The sequence below is a fragment of the Pipra filicauda genome, unplaced genomic scaffold (genome assembly GCF_003945595.2).
Source record: "Pipra filicauda isolate LSUMZ 115617 unplaced genomic scaffold, ASM394559v2 scaffold204_size1372650_pilon, whole genome shotgun sequence".
Lineage (NCBI taxonomy): Eukaryota > Metazoa > Chordata > Aves > Passeriformes > Pipridae > Pipra > Pipra filicauda.
In genome coordinates, this window is record NW_024104315.1 from 526,313 (window position 1) to 547,527 (window position 21,215).

Genomic DNA, 21,215 nt, shown 5'->3' on the forward strand with positions numbered 1-21,215 from the left:
TGACTTGAAATTTAGCACTGCTTTTAAAGGGGACAAAGAGGGTACTTTCAGTAGGAAATCATGTGATGCTTTAGGGAAATCTCCTGTATAAGTGTGTATGGCCATGTCCCATGAGTGATTTTTTATGGCTGTTAAGGGCTATTTTTTTAACAAATTTAACACCACACTCAATCTCTTCTGCTTTCTCACCTTTCCCTGAGATGCTGAAGAATTATTGGTCTGATTCTCTTTAACTAATTCAATCACAAAACATGACACAATAGATGTAGTTTAAAAAAAAGTGATTATTTCCTTTTTGATCCAGTTCTCACCCTAATGAGAAACATTCCCTTATTTGTCAGAGTCATTTGGGAAACGATTGCTTGAAATGCATTCAAAATATGCTTTAACACAACAAATATCTGCTTCCCCTTAAATCTCTTTATACCACAGTGGCACAAACTGCTTGCCCTAAGCTTATTTTATTTACCTTGCTGCAGATTCTTGTTTCAAACAATTGTTCCATTTTTCATCAGCTGAACAACACCCTGATCCAGAGTTCAGCAGAGAGGAACAGCTCTCGTTGGTCAAGGCAATAACGATTTCTACCTGTCCAGGCTCAGCTATTTATGTCAATATATCAATTTTCTCTCCCTTAGTTGAACTTTACACAGTTAATTTTTCTTTTTCTCCTCTTCATCTCCTGGATATTGGTCTCCTATGAAGACTTTGTCTCCTCAGAGGGGACTGAATTGAATTAACCAGGTGTAGCCCCTCCTTGTGCTGTCACAGCCACAATAGATGGTTCCTGTCAATACACTGGGAAAGTGGTTGAAACTCTGATGTTCTTTTAATTGCCTGCTGGATAGTTCTCTGCCTTGCACTCTGAGTAATCAAAGGAAGGGAAAAACGACAAGAAAGACTAAGAAAAATAGGGGGAAAAATAATTTCTTTATTTGAAATCCACCCTGTAATACTAATTAAAAGAGAAAACTGGAATATGATTAATTGGAGTTCGGTTTCATACCTAGAAGGTACTTCCTGGTCCTGCCTCTGAACGTGTGGATTTATTTATCTGTTTTGAAGAATTCATTCTGATAAAAATTTACCATCTCATTTTTTTCTTTCCTGGGGGGTTTAGTGTTTTCTGAGAAGGAAAAGGCCAGCACAAAATATTGGTGTGGAAAAATGGTCCCTGGGACAACTGTCAAAGGCTTTAGATGAGGATTTGTTTGGGATGGCTGCTCTGAGGCTTTGTGCTCTGGGAGAAGGGGTAAAAAGACCCTCAAATTATCCTATTTTTTATATTAAATAAAAAAAAAATATCGGGAAGGTGCAAAACATTCAGATTCTTTAGGATTCAGGCACTAACAGGAAGGGTCATGTCTGCTTTTACCATCACTTTCCTTGAGCTGCTAGTACAACACAAACTGCAATTTCTACTCAAAATTTGAGTTAAAAAACAGCCCAAAAAACTCTTAAGAAGTATGGAAAATCTGTGCAGCCTAAATAATGCTTTCCAATACTTTTCACTATGGAAAATCAGGCCTATTTTATTGCTGAGGACAAAATTTCATTTATGAGACATCCCAGAAAGGAGGGGAGGGGGGGAAAAGGTGCAGGAAAAGGTTTTCATGACAATTGAGAATTAACTGTGTAATACTTGACTCTGAAATTGGAATAGAATTTGGAAAGTAATGAGTTGCTGGTAGCAATTTTTAGTTTAATGACACAATATGTCATGTTATCATTTTTACTCTAATTTTAGGTGGTGTCACCTGTCTGTGTTTCTCCATTAAAACCATGACAAGTGGCCCTGACTTGAATAATTAAAAAGCAGTAGACTTCTTAGGGGATCCACTGTTTTATAGGTAGCAGGACTACTTTTGGTTATATCATAGAATCATGGAATGGTTTGGGTTGGAGGGGACATTAAAGCTCATCCAGTCCCACCCCATTGCTCCAAGCCCCATCCCCATCCAAGCCTTGGACACTTCCAGGGATCCAGGGGCAGCCACAGCTTCTCTGGGCAACCTGTACCAGGGCCTCCCCACCCTCACAGCCAAGAATTCCTTCCTCATATCCAACCTAATCTCACCCTCAGTTTAAAGCCATGTGGGGAAAAAGTTGATTTTGCTTTTTTAATCTCCACTTTTCAACCTTGAGTATCAAAAACCCCTATGCAGGTGTCTGAGCTCTTCCACAGCACATTTGTAGTTTAGTTCTACAAACCATCTTGGATTTTCCAGTGCTGGAGAGAAGATTTTCATCCCTTAGCGAATCACAAATATAAGAAATGATGACATAAGTCATCATTTAATCTATTCATCTCCCCCATGACAGGTACAACCACCTGATGTCCTTATTTAACCCATTTTTAAGGACTTCTAGGGATGGAAATTTTCTTTAGACAATCCATTCCAGTGCTTGACTCTGAGGTCTTCATCACACCTCATCTTTTACAAACTCTCACCCCCCAAAATTTCATAGGTTTAAACAGAAAGGTTTTTTTTTTCCCTATGTGAAGTTGATTTTGACAGATAATTGTACAAAGTGAGTTTATTCAGTGTCTGTCTCTGCAATAAAGAATCATTGCAGAATAGAATTAACAAAAAAACCTCCAAGAGAGCAAAACAAAGGAAAATAAAGTAAAAATAGCTCCTTGGTGTTTCTTTATCTTTATTGGACTCTTTCTCCAGGCAGGCAGCATCTCCCATGGATTATTATGATACCTCATTCAGATGGGTTCAGTAATGAGTTATAAAATTGTGTCCCTTTGTTATGCAGTCCAGGGGGATAAAGTTTCTATTTTGTCCAAAGATTTCTTCATCCATTTTCCCCCCTATGGGTTCGTGTGTATTTTCAGTTGTTACTTAACAAGCTAAGATGTGTTAAGTAGTTATAAAAAAATTACCTGAGGATGAATACAAATGTAGATATTCTATTTTTTTTTTCTTGTTATTCTGAAATTCTGACTGCTCTCAAAACCACTTCTCTTTGCCCTGGGTGGGAATTTACCCCAACAGAGCAAAACCAGTGTTCTCCTGTTACCTAGCACAACTTTATAACATGACATGACATAATCTAATAAAGCATAATGTTGCTTGTCAAGAAGAGTATCAAATAAGAGCTCTAAGATCAGGTGTTTGGCACACATTTAGGTTGCTAATATGCAACTCAGGAATAGGCTGACTATTTAACAGATGGTATATTTGCTAACTTCAGTGTTTCTGCAGAGGTCTATAAATAAATTATCACCTAGTTCCTACATAATTCCTTTCATTCTTTGTCTGTGTTTATCTCACTTGAAGAACAACGAGTTCCCTCACACCCCGTTGCTCTCTCAGCTGCGAGTTTTAACAAAAAAACAACTTTTTTTTTTTTTTTTTATTTCCAGATGTGTTTGTGTTGGCAGACTGTTGGAACAGAACAATTAATCAGCTGGGGGTGATAACGAGGTCAGGCCGAGCAAAGGGCTCAGATGCACAGGATTCTTTCCTGGAGAAGGGTGGGAATTATGGACTCAAGAATGGGAACTTTCGCAGAGCTCAGTGAGGAAGGGCTGTGCTGAGAACACCCATTTTGTGGGAATGGGGTTAGGGAATGGCAGGACTTTCTCTGATAAAAGTGGGAATACTCAAAGTGAAGGAGGTTTTCAGGATGAAGGGAGGAAACGGGGAGAAGGTGTAATCCAACTGTACTTCAGTGGGGTCAAGGATGTTATTATGGAATCCCAGGATGGTTTGGGTTGGAAAGGACCTTAAAATCATCTTGTTCTAACCCCATACCATGGGCAGGGACACCTTCCACTAGCCCAGATTGCTCCAAGCCTTGTCCAATTGCTGACTGTATCATTAATATATTTATTCTAATTTCACCACCACCACTATTACACACATCCGAGTTCCTTTATAAACTTTTTTTTGATATAAGACTGCCCTGCAGGTGTTAGAGTGGCAAATTTAACTACCCAACAGAATGCCTGAAGATACAACCAATTTCCCTGGAATTGGGAGAGCTGCTTCTTAAATATGTCTGATAGGAACAAAAACCTAAACAAAAGTAGCAACTCATTCATTTCAACCTCAAAATCATGTGTTTGAAATTCCTGAGCTTCCTCAGTAGCACTTCCAAACCAGGCCATCTTAAGAAGGAACATAGGACAGCTCTGTGCTACTGAGGAGCAAAAAAAAAGGAAACTTGGGTGTTTTAATACATGAAATTGTTACAGACAATTAGAGAAACTCCAATTTATCACCTTGCATAATTACAACAGTTCATCTGAATTAATGCAATTTCATGCTTTCTTGAACTTTTGATTTTTTTTTCCCCCTCATGAATGTTTCGTCATTCCCTAATCCCAAATATTACAGTTGTAATTACTCGGGATTGAAACGTGCAGAGAATGTTAAAGCACCGGGAGGGAGAGCTCTTTACAAGTTATCCAAATCCATACCACTGCTCCCATTCCATGTGGCTGGGGCAAACTGGGATCCATCACTTCTATTCCAGTTTTTCCCCTGTCCCTTGTTGCCTGTGGGCTATTGCACAACATGAGTGGGGTTACTGCGAGTGATGGATCACAACAGGAATTTTCTCACAGGGAAATGGGATTAAAACTCCAACCTCCACAGTTTTCCAAGGAATTTCATGGCTGTGATTTGCTATAAGCATTTCTAGCACCTGTGTTATCAGCTGACAATTAGTCACCTTCATTTGCTGTCACTGGGATGAATTAGGAAACCCATTGTGGGTTTGAATTTGATGCCTAATTCAGAGAATTTAGGTCAGTTTTAACCACGAAGAGAAAAACTGAAGCTCACTGGATCTTATAAATTATCTCAAATTCTAGATTCCAGACTTTGGGTTTGTTTTTTCTTCTTTCACACTACAGGAAGTCCCAAAAATGTTGGCACTAAAGCCCTTTTATACACAAACAGTGCCTGTTCACCCCAGAAAACCTCCTGAGCATCAAGCCCTGTCTCTTGCTTCCCCTCAGTGTTGTACTCAATTGCTTTGTAGGGGACCAGACTGGTTATTATAGGGTGTGTTATGGAAATATCCTTCTTTCTCCATACATCTCCCAAAGGAATGGCTAATCTCATCTCCTACAACTTTCACTGGAAAGTAAATTCTCCTTTCCGGCTCTCAAAACTCGCTAAACAAACCCTCTGAACAGTTCCTTTGTCTGGATAATACTGTCAATACATTAATCTTTTCCCGTTAGCATCTAATCTCAATTTTTTTAAATGTTCTAATTGATTTTCTATGAGTTCAATTCTGAGATTAAGAGGGGTGTTATCTCTAATTAAGGTGTCTGAAAGCCGCTTAGCATCTCCCATTTCCTCCTTTTCAAACACTTGCATTTTCCACTCAACACCTGCTGAGTTCTCCTGCTCCTTCCCCTCTTTGAGCCTTGTGGCACCTCAGATCGGTAGGATTTGAAGCTCAATCAGCCTGGGCAATCCCTGAGTGTCTCCTTTCACCGGGCCAGGTTAAAAATCAACTGTAATTCCCACTTTTGTTCTCATTTTCCACCTTAGGTGAATGCTGCATCCTACCCTGGTTAAAAGAGAAAGCTGCCCCGTCCCCCCAAGCCCTGCTCCTCTCAACATGATGGAGCAGATTTCTAAAACAAGAGGGAAAAGCACAATCACCGGGTCTTGTCCTTCTCCAAAGCTGTGTAATCAGCCAAGGACCTTCATCAGTGCTTCTTTATTTAGTTAAATTGCTTTGGAGCTTCTAAGGGAGAGGACCTGTAATTTCCACATTAGGATGCACACTGGCCCTGGGTCTTCAATTCAGCTTAAATGACATGAATGGCCAATCCAGGCACTAATTTTCAAGGTGGGGAACAATAATTTCTGCCACAGCCTGATTGTCTTTTTCAATTAAAGAGTGAAAATGCCCTTTACAAAGTAATATCAAGCTTCTCTAGAGGAAAAAATGGAAGGTCACAATTAAATTAAACAGGGAGGGTGATGTGGGGGGGGAAAATAAACCTTAAGATGGCTTGATTTTTTGTTCATACACCAAGAAACTCAGAGCACAGAGCTGGTCTACATCTGGTTTTTGTTATATTTTCCCCCCCTTTTACAGAGTTAGCAGCATAAAATATTAAAGTTCTCTTGTGAACTGAGCCCGGGACTTGCACTGAGCAGCAAGTGTTGATGCAGCCTTAGGGCTCCTGCTCCAAAGCCCATCTGCAGGCCAGAGGCACAGCTGAGGAGCTGCCCCTCTCCGAGGGAGGGGGATGTAAGGAATACATTTTTAATATTTGATAGTCCCGAAGAGTTTTCTCACTTGTCACGGCACTGTTCACTTGTCACTTGTCAGCAGCACAGTCACTTCACCGTCTGCAGGAGTTTGCTCCAGATTGGAGAGCTCTTAAAAGCTGATTTCTCTGCCTGGGCTGAACCTCCAGGGCCAGATTTATCCCTGCCAGAGCTGCACCCCTTTGACTGCCTTACACAGGAGATGGCCCTGGCTCAAATGTCAACTTGGATGTTAATTCTTATCCAAAACTTTCTTTCCTTTACATTTCCCCTGCTCCCACTTGTTCTTTGAGTACCTGGAGATGAGTCATGGACTATTCCCTTCCCTTGGACCTTGACCTGGTTGTTGGCAGTGAGGAGCTGTACCCTGGTCCTGCAGGAAGAACCTCTTGCCTGCATATCCAAGGTTCTGATGGTCACAGGCCCATTTCAGGCTGCTAATTCTTTTTATAAAACTTGTACCAACAAGATAATAATACATACAATAAAAAAAAGCCGAGGAAGAGAGGGCTCTCACACACTGCTGAAAGTGGGTAACAAGGATGCCTGTGCATATCCTACCCCTTTCCAAATTCATGCCCAGCCCTTTGGAGATCTTGATCCAGCACAGAATTACTTCTTGCAGAATCACCCTGTGTGACCTCCAGCTTTATCTCCCTCGTTCCAGCTGCAAAGCCCTCACAGAAATCCTTCCAGAGGGAATTTCCAGATTTCCCCGAGTGAATGATGCAGAGGATTTTTGACTGTGAATCTTGTAAGTGGGATTTCAGGTGTGTTGTACAATTTTTTGTTGTTGTTTCAGGAGCATTTAGAAATGGATATTTACAGCTTGGGGCATTCCCTGGGCCAGCTGTCCTTTGCCTGCTGAGAAAAGGGATGCCCATGATCTCATCCCTTCACTCCGTGGAAAGTCCCAGTGACACTTTGTTCCCCCTTTTTCAACATAAGCTTCAGAACAGAGAAGTTCATTGTGTACCCTGAGCCCTTTGCATACACAGGACCAACCTCCACTGCAAAAATAATTGATTAATTTCCTTATTTTTATTCAAAAAAGCCAATCTTTTATTCCAAATATTAAAGTATTTTTTCCCCCTCAAAACCTCCACTGTAAGTTTTTTTTTGTCACTCCAAAGAATGAGGAAGCTCATGTGAACATCGTGGACATTTCACTCAATAATTTCTTGGAATCTATGTCGTATTGTCTGCAATGAAAGCAGAGTAGATAAAAAAGAAAATCACCCAGACTGCAAATACAGTCTTAGTTTATCCTTCCAAAATATTACATTTTATCAATCAGGATCTGGCAGCTGCAGGACCTGTGGAGGGTTTGTTACCCACCATATCTCAATCACATATATTGCTTTTTCAATACAGCCTGCAGTGGGTTGATTTAGGATAAACACTTTTAAAGGAACTATGGAAGGGTAAGTAATATAGAACTCAGAGATAATCTGGAAAGACTTATATGTTCCCTATTACTACTTTATCTGTAATGCTCCTTACAACATCTCTATAATGGATAGATTCATTACTTATCTCCATAGATAAAACCCTTCCTTTTATAATAAGTTTAAGCAACTAACCTATGGAATAAAGTAGCTTTAACCAAGCGTCCTGATACAGCATTGCCTTGAACTCAGTGGTTAAACCCCCCGAGAGAGAGATGTTTAAACCATCTGAGAGACAGAAAAATGTAGTTTCTGATGCTGCTTGGGCTGCTAGGACATAAAATAAATGGGGAGTGTTGTCACCACCAGCTGCAGGTTGTGTGTTTAACAACAGACAGGAGGCTGTGACTGCATTCAGTGTTGTGGGCTCTCAGAATACAGAGAAGACTCAAACTTTTAGGGACTGATGGAAAAAGCAAACCCCCTTTATTATGCAGCCATGCCCATATCTTCTGGTTTAAAGACTCCAGGCTGTTCTTTCGGTCTTCAGGGACATCAGGAGATTTGCATAATCCTATTCTTGTGCTGTCTGAGCTTTAAAATAGAAACTATTATCACCCTGCCTTGTCCTGTCAGCGAGCAGGTGAAACCCTTCCAGCCTCGGCACCGGGGAGTGGGGGATGTTCCTGCTGTTCCCATGAGAGCCTCTGCGTGCACGGAATTCTGCAAGTAAATAAATCCCGGGGAGCTCAACGGAGATACAGAAAGATAAGCTGAGTGTAGTGAGGTCTTTGAGTGATTGAGCTGCATCACTTCAGTGGTTCTCTGCAAATGTTCAGCTCAAAGTGGCCTTGAAGGACATGCAGTGTCCCACTTCAGAGTGGGCAGAGCAGAGTACAGACCCCCTCCAGCAATGCATGGCAGGTTCTCACCGTGTTTTCACATGGAAACATTATGAAAAAGAGGGAGGGAAAAGGAAAATATGCCTGAGGCTGCTGGCTCTGCTCCATGGAGAGCATCCATTAAGCAAAGACCTTGCTGTGGACTCCCCACCATGGGAACTGCTGCAGAGAGAGCTGGAGCATTGGCACAAAGTGTCCCTAGCAATCAGAACTGATAAATGGGAGTTCTCTTTCTTTTTACTCCAGGCAGAAGTTTGTCAAAACACAGGGTTTATTTCCAAGTAACAAACGGATTTCCTGGTATATTCCTGGAACTCATTCCCTTCAGAACCCTGTGCTCCAGCTCCCCATACCCAGGGAGGGTGGCTGCTGCTGCTGCAGTTAGATTGGATTCTGTACCTGCAGTTAGAAGCCCAAAAGGTAATTTTGAGAGCTGTAAGTCTATTTAGTGACATATGGAGAGGTGACAGCAGCATTTCCACCCTCCAGACAGGATCGATCTGCAGTGAGGGTTCCTACTATGGGTTGCATTTTGTCCTCACCTGCTCACAGGAAGATTCCAACTGTGAGGAGCTGCCAGGATCATCAGGAGGGCTGTGCAGAGCCTGGAAAGGAGACTTTAGTAGCTTATTCTCCATAGATCTGCAAGCTGAGATGTGTTTCTGCATTAGGGGAAGGTGTCCCTGCCCATGGCAGTGGGGTTGAAACAAGATAAGCTTTAAAGTCCCTTCCAACTCAAACCATTCTGGGATTATATATAAGCAGCCCTTTCAAAACAGAGAGGTAGAGTTAGTGCATTATTTGGCATGTGTAGAGTATAGAATGATGTTAGAAAGGGTACAGAGGCCGAGAGATTTGGAATTGTTCAGCCTGGAGAAGAGAAGGCTCCAGGGTGACCTAATGTGGCCTCCCAGTGCCTGAAGGGGCCAACAGGAAAGATGGAGAGAGACTGTTTGCAAGGGATGGAGGGACAGGACAGGGGGGAATGGCTTCATAAAAGACAGTTAGTTTAGATTGGGTATTGGGAAGAAATTCTTCTCTGTGAGAGTGGGGAGGCCCTGGCACAGGTTGCCCAGAGAAGCTGTGGCTGCCCCATCCCTGGAAGTGTCCAAGGCCAGGTTGGACGGGGCTTGGAGCAACCTGGGCTAGTGGAAGGTGTCCCTGCCCATGGCAGGGGGTGGGATGGGATGGTCTTTAAGGTCCCTTCCAACCCAAACCACTCTGTGATTCAATGTGGCTTTAAACTTATCCTAAAGAGGATGAGGGAATGCAGTAAATGGTGTAAAACCAGGGGATGTGCCTTTGATGATGACCTGCTGGTGGCACTGCCAAGCTGAGCTCTTCCTCCTGTTTGCTCTTGTTATCAGCTGGTCACCCCTGAGTGCTTGTTGAACACTGAACTGAGCAGTTTATGCCTCCTTTTGAAAAAACAAGACATTTCCAGGGCTGGCTCTTGCCCCCCTGGCTGCCAGGTGATCAGTATGCCAGCCCTCACCCTGCTGATGAATTAACAACCAGCTTAAAGACCCCGAGAGCTTTTCCTCAAGGTGGTAGTTACAACCTCCAGCACACCTTTTAATCAAACACAGTTGTTACACAGGGACTTCTGGACACACACACAGCACCACAACACAACCAGTCCAGGAGTGGTTTTTAGCCTCAGATTCATGCAAGTCTAGCCTTTGCAAATTCATAGTATCTGATCTAAGCTCATTGATTTTTCCATTTTCTGTTTCAAAGCATATAGTGGGAGTGAAAAAGGTTATGACACGTGGAGGCATTGCTGGATTGCTTTGTGATGTTGCTGTAATTTGTGTGCAGTGGAAGGTAAATAACATGATGAAGTAATCAGATGAAAAGTGGGCTTTCATGCTGGCTGAGCATCTCCCAGACATCCCTCTAACAGGGCTCTGCTAATGCTCAGCCTGTCACCATCCAGCAAACACTAAATGGATTTGATTGGTTTTAATATATTTCCCCCTCAAATGGTTAAATGCTAATTATTTTTTTGTTTCAGAATGGCAAAAACTCTGTCCTGGAGGAATTATTGCCTCTAGTTCGTTGTTTCAGCAGAACTGTGTCTTCTGTCTACAACAAAAAGCAAGTGAGAGCTCTTGGGAGCTGGAGGTTTTGTTCCAAGTGCTCCAGCACTCTCATCCCCACTGCTATGAGCACATCATCACTGGCCAAGAGGAGGGAGGATGTGAGGATTAGAAAAATGCTGTTGAGAATAAGCATCAAGCAAAACCCTTGAGCACCACTTAGAAAACACAAGAACGTGGTTGGAGCCCAAAAACTCCAAGGAGAAATCCTTGCTGCTCCGTAGCATTGTGGGGAGCTTTAAAACACGTGGTCTGGTGGCTCCACTGTGTGTCCTCCTGGGTGGTTCAGGGCAAAATGACTAATTCTAGGCATGAATTGAAATGTTTGTCATTGTTTCTCAGAATTCATGGTTAATAATGGGGGCCTGAGATCTGAGAAAGCCACAATCGTGGCAACTTCTGCCAGTGATGGGAGGACAATTTGACTGAGAATCTGTTTTAAGATCCCCAGGCAACAATATGCTTTCAATTAATACTGAATTCTCTGGGTTTATGCCCTGCATAATTATGAATTAGGTGCAAACATGATTCTTTTTCGTGGTGGGGTACTTTTTTATTTTAGTTTGTTTGTCCAATTTCTCTTGCACATCTCTTAATGTCTCTGTTATAGAGGTGTATAAGGACTAAAAGAACAACTAACAGGCCTGGACAGGCTGTTTCACTGCAGCTACTTATGGGGATTTCCCTCAAGACCAGTTGTTTGCACACAGTTATTTTTGCTTAAAACTGAGGAAATAATTAAAACAAATCCCCTGCGTGCCTTGGGAGAAAATTCTGGTTGAAGCTGCATCGGAGCAATTTCTCTAACAGGTTTTTGTTTGTCTTTTTTTTTTTTTTTTTTTTTTTTTAAGGCATAAAATGCCTTAAGAAAAATGCCTTGGGAAAAATTTCATCACTGGAAGAGTGGTCAGGCATCAGAACCGGCTGCTCAGGGCAGTGGTGGAGTCACCATCCCTGGAAGTGGTCAAAAATTGAGTAGAGGTGGCATTTTGTGACAGGGTTTAGTGGGAATGGTGGGCTTGGTTGGACTTGGTGAGCTTGGAGGGGTTTTCCAACCTTGGTGATTCTGTGAGCTGTGTAAAAGCTGAAGGAAATCCGTGGCCTCACACCTTTCTTCGGGCTGACTCTCTTGAGTAGTTCACGGAGACAAACTCCTCTGACTTGGAGAGCTGGAGTTTTCTGGGTGACCTTGTGCTGGAGTCAGTGCTGGACTTGGAGCAGGGAAAGCCCTGTGTGGGTGGCAGGTCATGACTCCAAACTCCACCCTGGATGAGGATCCCTGTGCCTGTGTCAGGCTCTGCCACCAAAGCTTTTTAACAAGTTCCACATCACAGCTCCAGCTCCTGCAGAACACACTTCAGCTGTTCACAATGTGCTGCTTGCTGGGCAGCAAGAGACACGCAGGATTTATGGGGAGCTTTCAAGTTTATTTATGACAAAACAAACCTTCTGAAGGAAGCAGGGATGCCACAGGACTGCCAGCCCCTGCGTCCCACTCATGCATTTACGCGCTCTCTCTCCGCTCTCTCTCCCTGATGCTGCCGCTCATTTTCAGCTTGTAGCTTTAATAATCTATGCCACTGCCTTCTGAACAATATTCCTCCTGCAGCTTTCCTTTGACAGCTCTGTTTTTAATAGAGGATAAGCATGAAACTCCAGCTGAAGCCGGAGACATATTTCTAATCTCGCCCCGCATTTATTTTGCTTGGCGGAGAACTCGCTATCTTGAACAGAGCAAAAAGTGTTTCTCACATATTAAGTTGACACCTACAATAGGTTTCTGGAGGTATCATTAATTCAAACTCAAACTCAGAGCTAGTTACCTTGTAGTAAAAAGACAAATACACATAAACCCTGTTACTTGGATAATAGGCTCGATTCAATTTGTTATCGTGGGGTTTGCAATAATATGCCAAGAATTCCAGCCCAGGGAAGAGTCCCAGTTTGTAGGTGTTGAATGGAAGTGTCATAACAACAACACGCCTGCCTGGATTTTAAGATATAGCCTGAAGTATTGGTTGAAACAAAGGAGAAAATTGGATGGCAACACGAAAACAAGAAACAAGGAAATGTTAACTGTGAAATAAGTGTTTCAAGGTAATTTGTTCCACCATTCTCATCAGGTCATTATGACATTTTCCATGTACTTGAGGTGGTTTTTTTCCCTATTGTAAGGCAACTTAAAACTCACAGTTTCACAGTGATGCTGCTAAATTGAAGCATTTTCCTGTAAGTTTGTGTTTGTCACTGTAAATAACAGGCTTTGATTTGTCTGTCCTCTCTCTTCTCTGTGGGAAAGGACATAAATATCTGTCACCACTAATGAAAAAGGAGTGTGTTGCTTGATTGTGGGATATATTTAGCATTGTAGGGTTGGTAAGAGCTGGAGGGTTGAAGCAGGATGGCTGCTGTGGGCAAACCAGCCCCAGCTTTGTTGTGACCTGCTCCCTGCAGAACTCTGGGAAGTGTCCTGGTGGGGTTTGAAGCCTAAATAAAGGAACTGCTTGATATTGAGCCCATTTGGATTGTTTTACACTGGCATGAGACTTCCAGCTATTAGTGAGTTAAGTGTTTCAGAGGGAAAGGGCACCTGCACTGAGTGTTATTAAAGAACCGGTGTTTTAACAGCTGAAAACACTTAATCCCATCAAGAAAGTCCATTTTCTGGCAAACAGGGCCTTCAGCAGCCAAGTGGCATCAGCTGGGTCTGGCTGGGAGGAGCTTTGCCTCAGACGGGCCAGGAATCCAACATTGTCCCCAGGAGTGGGAGGTGAGGAGTGGGCTCTGCAGAACCCCCTCTCCATGGGAAGGTTCACACCCCTCTTTAGATCCTTGGAAAACTCACACAGAAAAAAAAAGTCTCACACAGAAAGCTGGGAATTGTGGTGAGCAGCTCCCCTTTTCTCTCCCAGGGAAACTTCTGAAGGATCAATTCCTGACCAATTCCCAAACCCAAAGTGCTCCCAGGAGTTTGAATTAGGGGTTGAATTTTCCAGAAAAAAAGAAGATTAAAACATTGGTTATTGTGATATTCTGAACCATCATCAGAGCCTTCATTCTTTCACAGATATTCTTGTTTTTTCTTCCCCTCACCCTTTTTAAAAGATATTTTATACCTCCTTTGTGCCTTCCTTTAAGGATATTCCTTTTCTTTAAGTCTTTTCCCAGCTCCATTCCTGTCCTGGTTCCTTTGGGGATTACAGACTCCACAGATAATTTTGAGGTGGCCACCTATCCTTGCTTCATTTAAAAACGGGATGTGTTCTGTCACTAAACAATTTTCACCTCCAAATATCTTGCAATAATTTCCCACACAGGAAGTTTGGCTGGAAAAGCTGTTTCACAAAAAAAGTGGGAAAATAATGAATCGATTTTTTTTTTTTTTTTTTTTTTTTTTTTTTTTTTTTTTTTTTTTTTTTTTTTTTTACATTTGACCAGCTCTGGGAAATCAAAGCTCTTTTGAGAAATTCAGGGTAAAACATTATTAAATGAGGTACTGGTGATACACCTTTTGATCAGCTCTGCTGAAAGAGAGTCTGCGAACCAGCCTGACCTCCACTGTCTCCTTTGGATAACCCCGTGACACGAGGTTTGCTGGGAGAAATGGAACAAGATTAATAATTAATTCGTTTGCTGGTGTCTGAAGCAGCGACACGAAGTTGGCTTTAGACACATGTTTTATTAATGAGATTTGAAAACAATTGCAACAGACTGCTCGGAGCTTTAGACTGGGGGGAAAAAAAAAAAAAAAGAGAATATTTGGGTTTTTTTGGTTGTTGCTGTTGTTCCCCCTCCTCCCCAGGGCATCGACAGAACTCGGTCACTGCCTATAAACGTTGTGGAAAAAAAGACTGTGAAGTTGTGAAACGGGGAACAAAGATAAAATCAATTCAAAATCATTTCGAGGCACAATGTGCTCGACCTGATGGGGCTGAAATGGGAAATATTTCAGAGCTGATTTTTCAGAGCTGAAAGATGAGATGTTTGAGAGTGTGGCCCCCACTTTTACACACTGGGGAAGGAAAAAGAGGGTTTCTCTGTTAATATAACCAACTATCACTGTTGGTTATGTTTTTATGCCTTAATTACACCTCATTAACTAGAAAAAACTCAAAACCTAATTTTTGCAGCATTCCTCCCCCCCCAGTTATAACCACCTGCAGCATGACAACAAACCCACTGTCCTAAAGAGTGGGAACACCTTTATTAAGTGAGAATAATTGTGCTCATCTTTTTTGACCTTTCAATTTTCAGATTTTTTATTCTTGTTCCTGAGGAAAGCAACCATCAGATGTCTGGTTTTGTTATTAATATTTACCAGGAATGTTGGGGTTTTTTTTAGAAAAAACAGTGCAGAAGTCAGTGAAACCTTTTGAACAGAGTCCCCCATGATATTTTAATTACCCAATAAATTACCAGCCATGTGCAGAATTAATAGGAAAATAATGCTCTAATAAATATGAGCTTCCCAACTTACATGCAAATTGAAGCTTTGCCTTCCTGCTCAGAATTGTTCCAAATGAATTTGTGGCCAAACACTGGTATGTTCCAATATCCTGATTTTTATGTGGGTTATTGATTGCCAAGCTGCCTCCAACCAACCTGTAGTGATAACTCATGGTAAGATCAATATCTGTGCCATTTTGCTTCCACCTTTGAGGGGAAAAAAATCAAATTATGCTTATAATTTACAGAGCCTATTCATATTTATCTTAAATAGTGTGCTGTAGCATACCTGTAATGATAAAAATGGAGTTAAATATCACAAAATTATATCATTTTTCACACCAGACTGCTCCTTACATCAATCTTAATGATAGCAATAATTGTATTCCTTGGAAAATCTTTACTGTTAGTCACCAATGTTCACCCAAATGTCCAAAAAAGTAATTATAACTTATTCATACAAACTGAGTTATCCATCCAGTTGGGAGGGAGGTTATACCTTGACTACAGCTGTAATTTTTTTTTTTTTTATAATATGAATGTGCTTTTCAGTCCTTAAAACTTTATGATAAATCAGAAAGTTGGCTCCAAAAATGATCTGGAGATATAGATCAGGAAGGGTTTCACTTCAGAGGGCACAACAAAAGCTGAGAGAGAAGTTTTTATGATAATTTAATGATGAGAACGCTGCTATTTTAGAACCTAATTTGCCCCTTAGTCCACTAAGCAGAAAATGGATTGTGTCTGCAACATTACACAGCTGCTTACAGATGTCAAAATAAAATCTGTGTTTCAAAGAAAATACATAATTCAAGAAGGGGGATTTTGTAGCTTTACCATTATCACATTAGGGCTGAATTTTCATTGCCCACATGAGGTCCAAAGGAAGAACAAGGGAGTCAACCACTGATATCTGCAAGTTTGGGGGTTGTTAATGGCACTTTTTAGATTGTCACAACCCTAAGATTACTCAAATATGGTTTTTTTCCCCTGGTTTTATACATCTGTATCATTTCTGTTGACTTTGTGGGTGTGATGCCAACCCCTCCTTAGGATGAAAAGACCCCACGAGAGTTGCCAGTGGCTCACTTTGGGTTGGTGGCAGTGCCCAAACCGAGGGCAATCAACTCTGAGTTAATCACATGAAGGATCACAGCATAAAAATTGCCTATTTTTGGCTATTTGCAGGGTTCCTGACAGTGGTGGCAGCTTCCCCAGGTAACACATTGAAGGAAACCTTCATTTCTCTGGGTCTCCCAGTCACTGCCTCTCCTTCCACAAATTCATCAACACTGAGAAACTTAGATGTGATAACAGCTGACCAGCAGGAATTTGATTTTTTATGGTTTTGTGTCTCGGCTCTATTTGTTTTTTTAATGTTTTGCTGAAGCTGGTTTTGCTGTTGTTCTAGGCTATTTTGGCTTTTTTTATTATTTATTTATTTCAAAGATGAGGAAAATCTCATCAGGTGCTTGCCCATGAGCGTGTTCTCTGTCCCACCCTCAGGATTTTGCCACATTTCAGGATTTCCATATGTTCCATGCTGTCTAAAGCTTTCCATTTTCTAATCTGAGAGATTCTGGTATTTAGTTTGCCAGTTCTCTTTAATTTCAGAATCAATCACTGAAATAACTGCTGTCATCATTACATGGCTCCCAATTAAGATCTATAATTGTTTTTCCAAACAAATGCAAAGACATTGGCTTGGTTGCTGCAAATGAATTCTTCACAGTATCCCCATAATCATTTTAATCACCACGGTACAATGATTATTAAACTTTGCATATAGATCAGGGGTTCATCTCCTGGTGTGGGCTTTTTCCTAATTAATATGTTTACATCACCGAAGGAAGGGAATTAATGAATTCATGGGGTAGGCAATGATTTAATGGCTCTGTGTGTTTTGCAGTTTACTAATACACAGAATTCTTTGAAGAATTATTTTAGGGATATTTTACTAAAACCTTGTTAAGGCAGGGGTCACCTCCATATTTTCCCAAAGTTCTTCATGCAGCCACTGGAAAATACTTCCATCAGTTATAGGAAATGCATCCAGACCAATTGTTGCAGAACTTAAATTTAAAAAATATTCTATATTCTGATGCTGAATTTATCAGTTCCCAAGGAACACGAGGAATGTGAGTGGATATATGCTTACATGATTTAATAAATTATCTTTTCAGTGTACTATAATAAAATAGCAATATTTTTAAGATTTCATTGCCTTCTATGTTTCTTAAATTATTTGCATTCAAATGCAACTGTCCTGCCAAGTCACCTGAGGCTTTCTTGTAATTGGGGAAAAGATTTGCAAACCCTCCCTTAACATACAACATTTCCATTGAGGAAGAAAAGAGGAAATTTAAAAACTATTGACTGTGAACAAAAGAGAGGTGGAAGGAGTTTTTAATTCTACCTCATTTTTGAGACAGAACCTGCAATAAGCCAAGGAATTTCGATGAGAGCATGGCTGCAATTTGTTTTTCAAGGCTATGAATAAGACAACTATTTTTTGGAATTGTTGGGAATCATTCTACAATTTTATGCAGTGATTATAAACATATGTGATATTTACAATCATTGTAGACTTTGTCACATGTGCTCTGCTTCCTTTTTCCCATTTTTTTCCCGTGGATTCAGAATTAATTTTTTATATTTCAAAATACTTTGGGGGTGATTTTCAACGACGTGGGTTTTTTTTTTTTTCCCCCTGGGTGAATTTTCTTAGCAGCAGACCAGGAAATATGTTTTTTTCCCTAAATTTACTCCATCCACGAACATTCCTGCTGTGAGAGCTCCGTGCATTTGATGGGATATAAAACTGTTTACTCCTGACTAAAACCCAGCTCAAAGATTTACAGTGAGACAAGACTTGCCCAGAGCTGACTTCACCTGTAGTGGGGGGGGGGATATCCTTCAGCTGTGCAGTTCAGCAGGATCTCTGGATTTGCTGAGCCCATGGAATAAGTGATATCATGTGGCTCTTGGATAAAAATAGGACCATGAAGGGTTTCTTCCCCTGTGAAAGAAAAACAATAATTTAAGATTAGATGTCTTCAGTGTGTCCTTACACATAAAATTGTCCTTTGGAGTCCTTTGCTCTCAGTCAGAAGTGAAGGTCTGCTCTGATATTCAGCTGAGGATCCACCTCCAGACATTTGACTATTAAGGAGGAAATATTTCAAGGCTGATTGATAATAAAATCACAGATCCCTGGTGCTGGTGATTTATTTTGCAGGTGACAGTGGAGATTGGCTCCCCTGCATATTTCCTATGGAAATTATAAGGCCAACTATTAAACAACCCCATCTACCTCATGGTTGTTCTTTAGACAACAACTGGCAGCAGGAAAGGATGGAATTGGGGTTTCTGTGGTTGGTGCTCCCTGGTCACATCACAGTCTAATGGAATCAATCACCTCCTTCTCCTCCAACCCTTCACACCCTTGGATATATTATTTTATATACTTTAAACAGCCTGGCTCCAGGGTTTGGTTTGGGTTTGTTGGGTTTTTATTTAGTTGGTTTTTTGTTTGTTTGCTGACTGGATTTGGGGCTTCCCCCCCCCTCCCCCTCCTTTTTGGGTCCTTTTAAAAAAATAAGTGGCATTAAAAAATCAACCTTCATTTCCTACTTGCAAAATGAAATGATGGATTGTAAAGCAAACCCGAATTATTTCTATTTTTCATGGTGGTCTTTCTTGGTGTGGGGAGTAGAGGAGAAGATCATTTGTTCAGCAAACTGGGGGACAAAGCAGAGCAACTCTCAGAGGTGGTGGTTAAATGGGTTTTTTGTTTTTTTTTTTTTTTTTTTTTTTTTTTTCTGGCTGTTCTTCTGGTTTTAATCCCTTGACAAATTTGAAGACTTCCTTTTTCAGTGATTCTACAACTGACCCTTTGACTTGTCTTTGCTTTGGGAGGAATTTTCTTCCCTTCTGAGTTAATTTCCTGAGTCCTCTTTACCTTCCCAGACCTGCCAGTGAAAAGCTTTTGTGAAGCATCCAAACGACCCAGAGATGATTATTCCACATTTTAAATCAATGTAGCTGGTGGGCCAGGGCTGAGGTACCTGATGTACATAAAAATCCCCTCTTCACCTCATAAAAATGTAAATATTTTGGTAAATATGGAATTAATTTCCACTGCTTTGTTCTAAATGGAATTTCGACTCATTTATCACTTGTAGACTATTGAAGATCTTAATTCTTGTACCCCCTTTCCATGTCCTTAATGCAGGAGACCCTTCACATGTGAAAGAGGACAAAATATTTTGCAGGTGCTCAAACAGCTCCTTCCCAGTGTCACAGTCCCCATCACAAAAATGCTCTCCATGAATTTTAGTAGAGGCACCTTCTTGCTATCAGTTTGTTTTCTCTTTAATATCCTTTTCTTGCAGCAGAGAATAACACCAAATTTGTGAGAAATGATGTGCACTTTCAGAGCCAGTGGTGTCCTAGGAGTCCATCTCTTTTTTGTAGAAAAGGTCAGGCTGGTCATTTCTAATTTCCTGACACATCCTTTTGTGTTTTCTAGAGAGAAGGGCCCCATATTTCTGCCCCATTCTCCAGATTCAATACAGTCCCCATGATTTCTCTAGAGATATATATGACAAATGAATCTTTGTAGGGTTGCTTATTTTTTTTTCAAGATTTAAATAATTCAGATTTTTTTTAAATCTCTTGGAATATTTTATGAAATGTCTCATTTTTATACATAAAAATCGTGTGAATCCTCAGCGCGGTGCTGGAAAGCAAACATAAACTCTTGTTACGAGATGTTTTATAAGAAGTTAAACTGTATTTCTTTATGATACCAAATCAGTTTGATCTCCATAAAGACCATAATTATGCCAGCCTGAATTCAAATGTAAAGGATGAAAATGAATCAACATTCCTCCATTCATTACACGATATTGTCTTCAGCCAATGCAGAGATTAACACAGTGCCAATGGAAGAGGAGGATCCCTGTTTTTTCCATAATTATCCATCAGCAGGGGGGATGGCAGTGCTTCCCTTTCACTGCTTTGTGGGCAGTGGTGAGTTATATCAGGCTGTGATATTGGAGTCAAATGTACTTAAAGAGGTTTTAGTTAGTCACAATAAATATTGAAATGTTTATCCACCGTCTCATCCAGACGAGGAGAAAAAAAGCACGATTCGCATTCAATCAGCTTAATTTCCAGCCAAATCTTTCTCCCTGTTCTTTCCTGTTGTCCAGCTCTGGTTGGCTTCAGATTCAGCTCCTTCTGAGGTTTCTGCCCAGCTGGAAATGCAAAGTAACAGCCTGAGAGCAACTTTGGCTGGCCCAGCCCCAGGCTCAGGGTGTGTATAGGTAACTCAGGGGAACAATATTATAAACCAGCTGACTTTTATCCCTTTCCTACCACAGATCTTCCTTCCTATTCTGATTTTTTGCAAGGTGGAGTTTTAATTACCATTACTCAAACGGATCAGTAATATCAGAGAAATTTGGTTTGGTGAACCTGAGAGTGTCCTGTATCAACATTCTCCATTTGAAGAGGGAGATTTTAGGTTTGTCTGGGCCAAACTCAAGAGGATTCATTGCTCCAGGACCAGAAAAGGATAGATCTGTTGGGCTGACAGCTCCAAAGTCTGCAGTATTTGCAGTTTCTGTGACCATTTCTCTTGCCATGACCTTTTGTGGAGCTGTGGATGTTTGGGTGATGTTTTGTGGAGCTGAGCTCCTCGCTCAGAGGTGATGAGCCCTTGGGGGTGTAGAACAATTTAGGCCTTGCATTGGAGAATCCCAAATTTGTGGTGAAGATTGTGAAGGTGGGGAGGCCCTGGCACAGGTTGCCCAGAGAAGCCGTGGCTGCCTCTGGATCCCTGGAAGTGTCCAAGGCCAGGTTGGATGAGGTTTGGAGCAACCCGGGCTAGTGGAAGGTGTCCCTGCCCATGGAACTGGATGATCTTTAAGGCCTCTCCCAACCCAAACCATTCCATGATTCTACATGTACTGTATCAGTGAGTCCTCATGGAAGATCACGAGGATAAGGAGACCAGAATAACAGTAAGATCCCAGCTCTAAAAAGCTTCTAAATGCAAAACTGCTGTAATTCATATAAGCAAACCAGATAAGGAGGAATTTATCCAGGCTATTAAGT

General features: G+C 41.2%; 1 protein-coding gene across 3 annotated transcripts in view; it reads right to left on the reverse strand.

Annotated features, from left to right (window-relative positions):
- CNTN6 (contactin 6) overlaps positions 1–21,215 on the reverse strand; it is a 131,838-nt gene that overhangs the window by 61,770 nt on the left and 48,853 nt on the right. For 2 of the 3 annotated variants that reach the window (XM_027743884.2, XM_039380821.1), the window contains exons 3-4: positions 17,985–18,111; positions 15,124–15,299 (exon numbers count right to left, since the gene is read on the reverse strand). In XM_027743884.2, coding sequence (XP_027599685.1) covers positions 15,124–15,299; positions 17,985–18,111 — 303 coding nt within the window. The remainder of the gene's footprint in view (positions 1–15,123; positions 15,300–17,984; positions 18,112–21,215) is intronic. The other variant, XM_027743885.2, reaches the window with a different exon arrangement.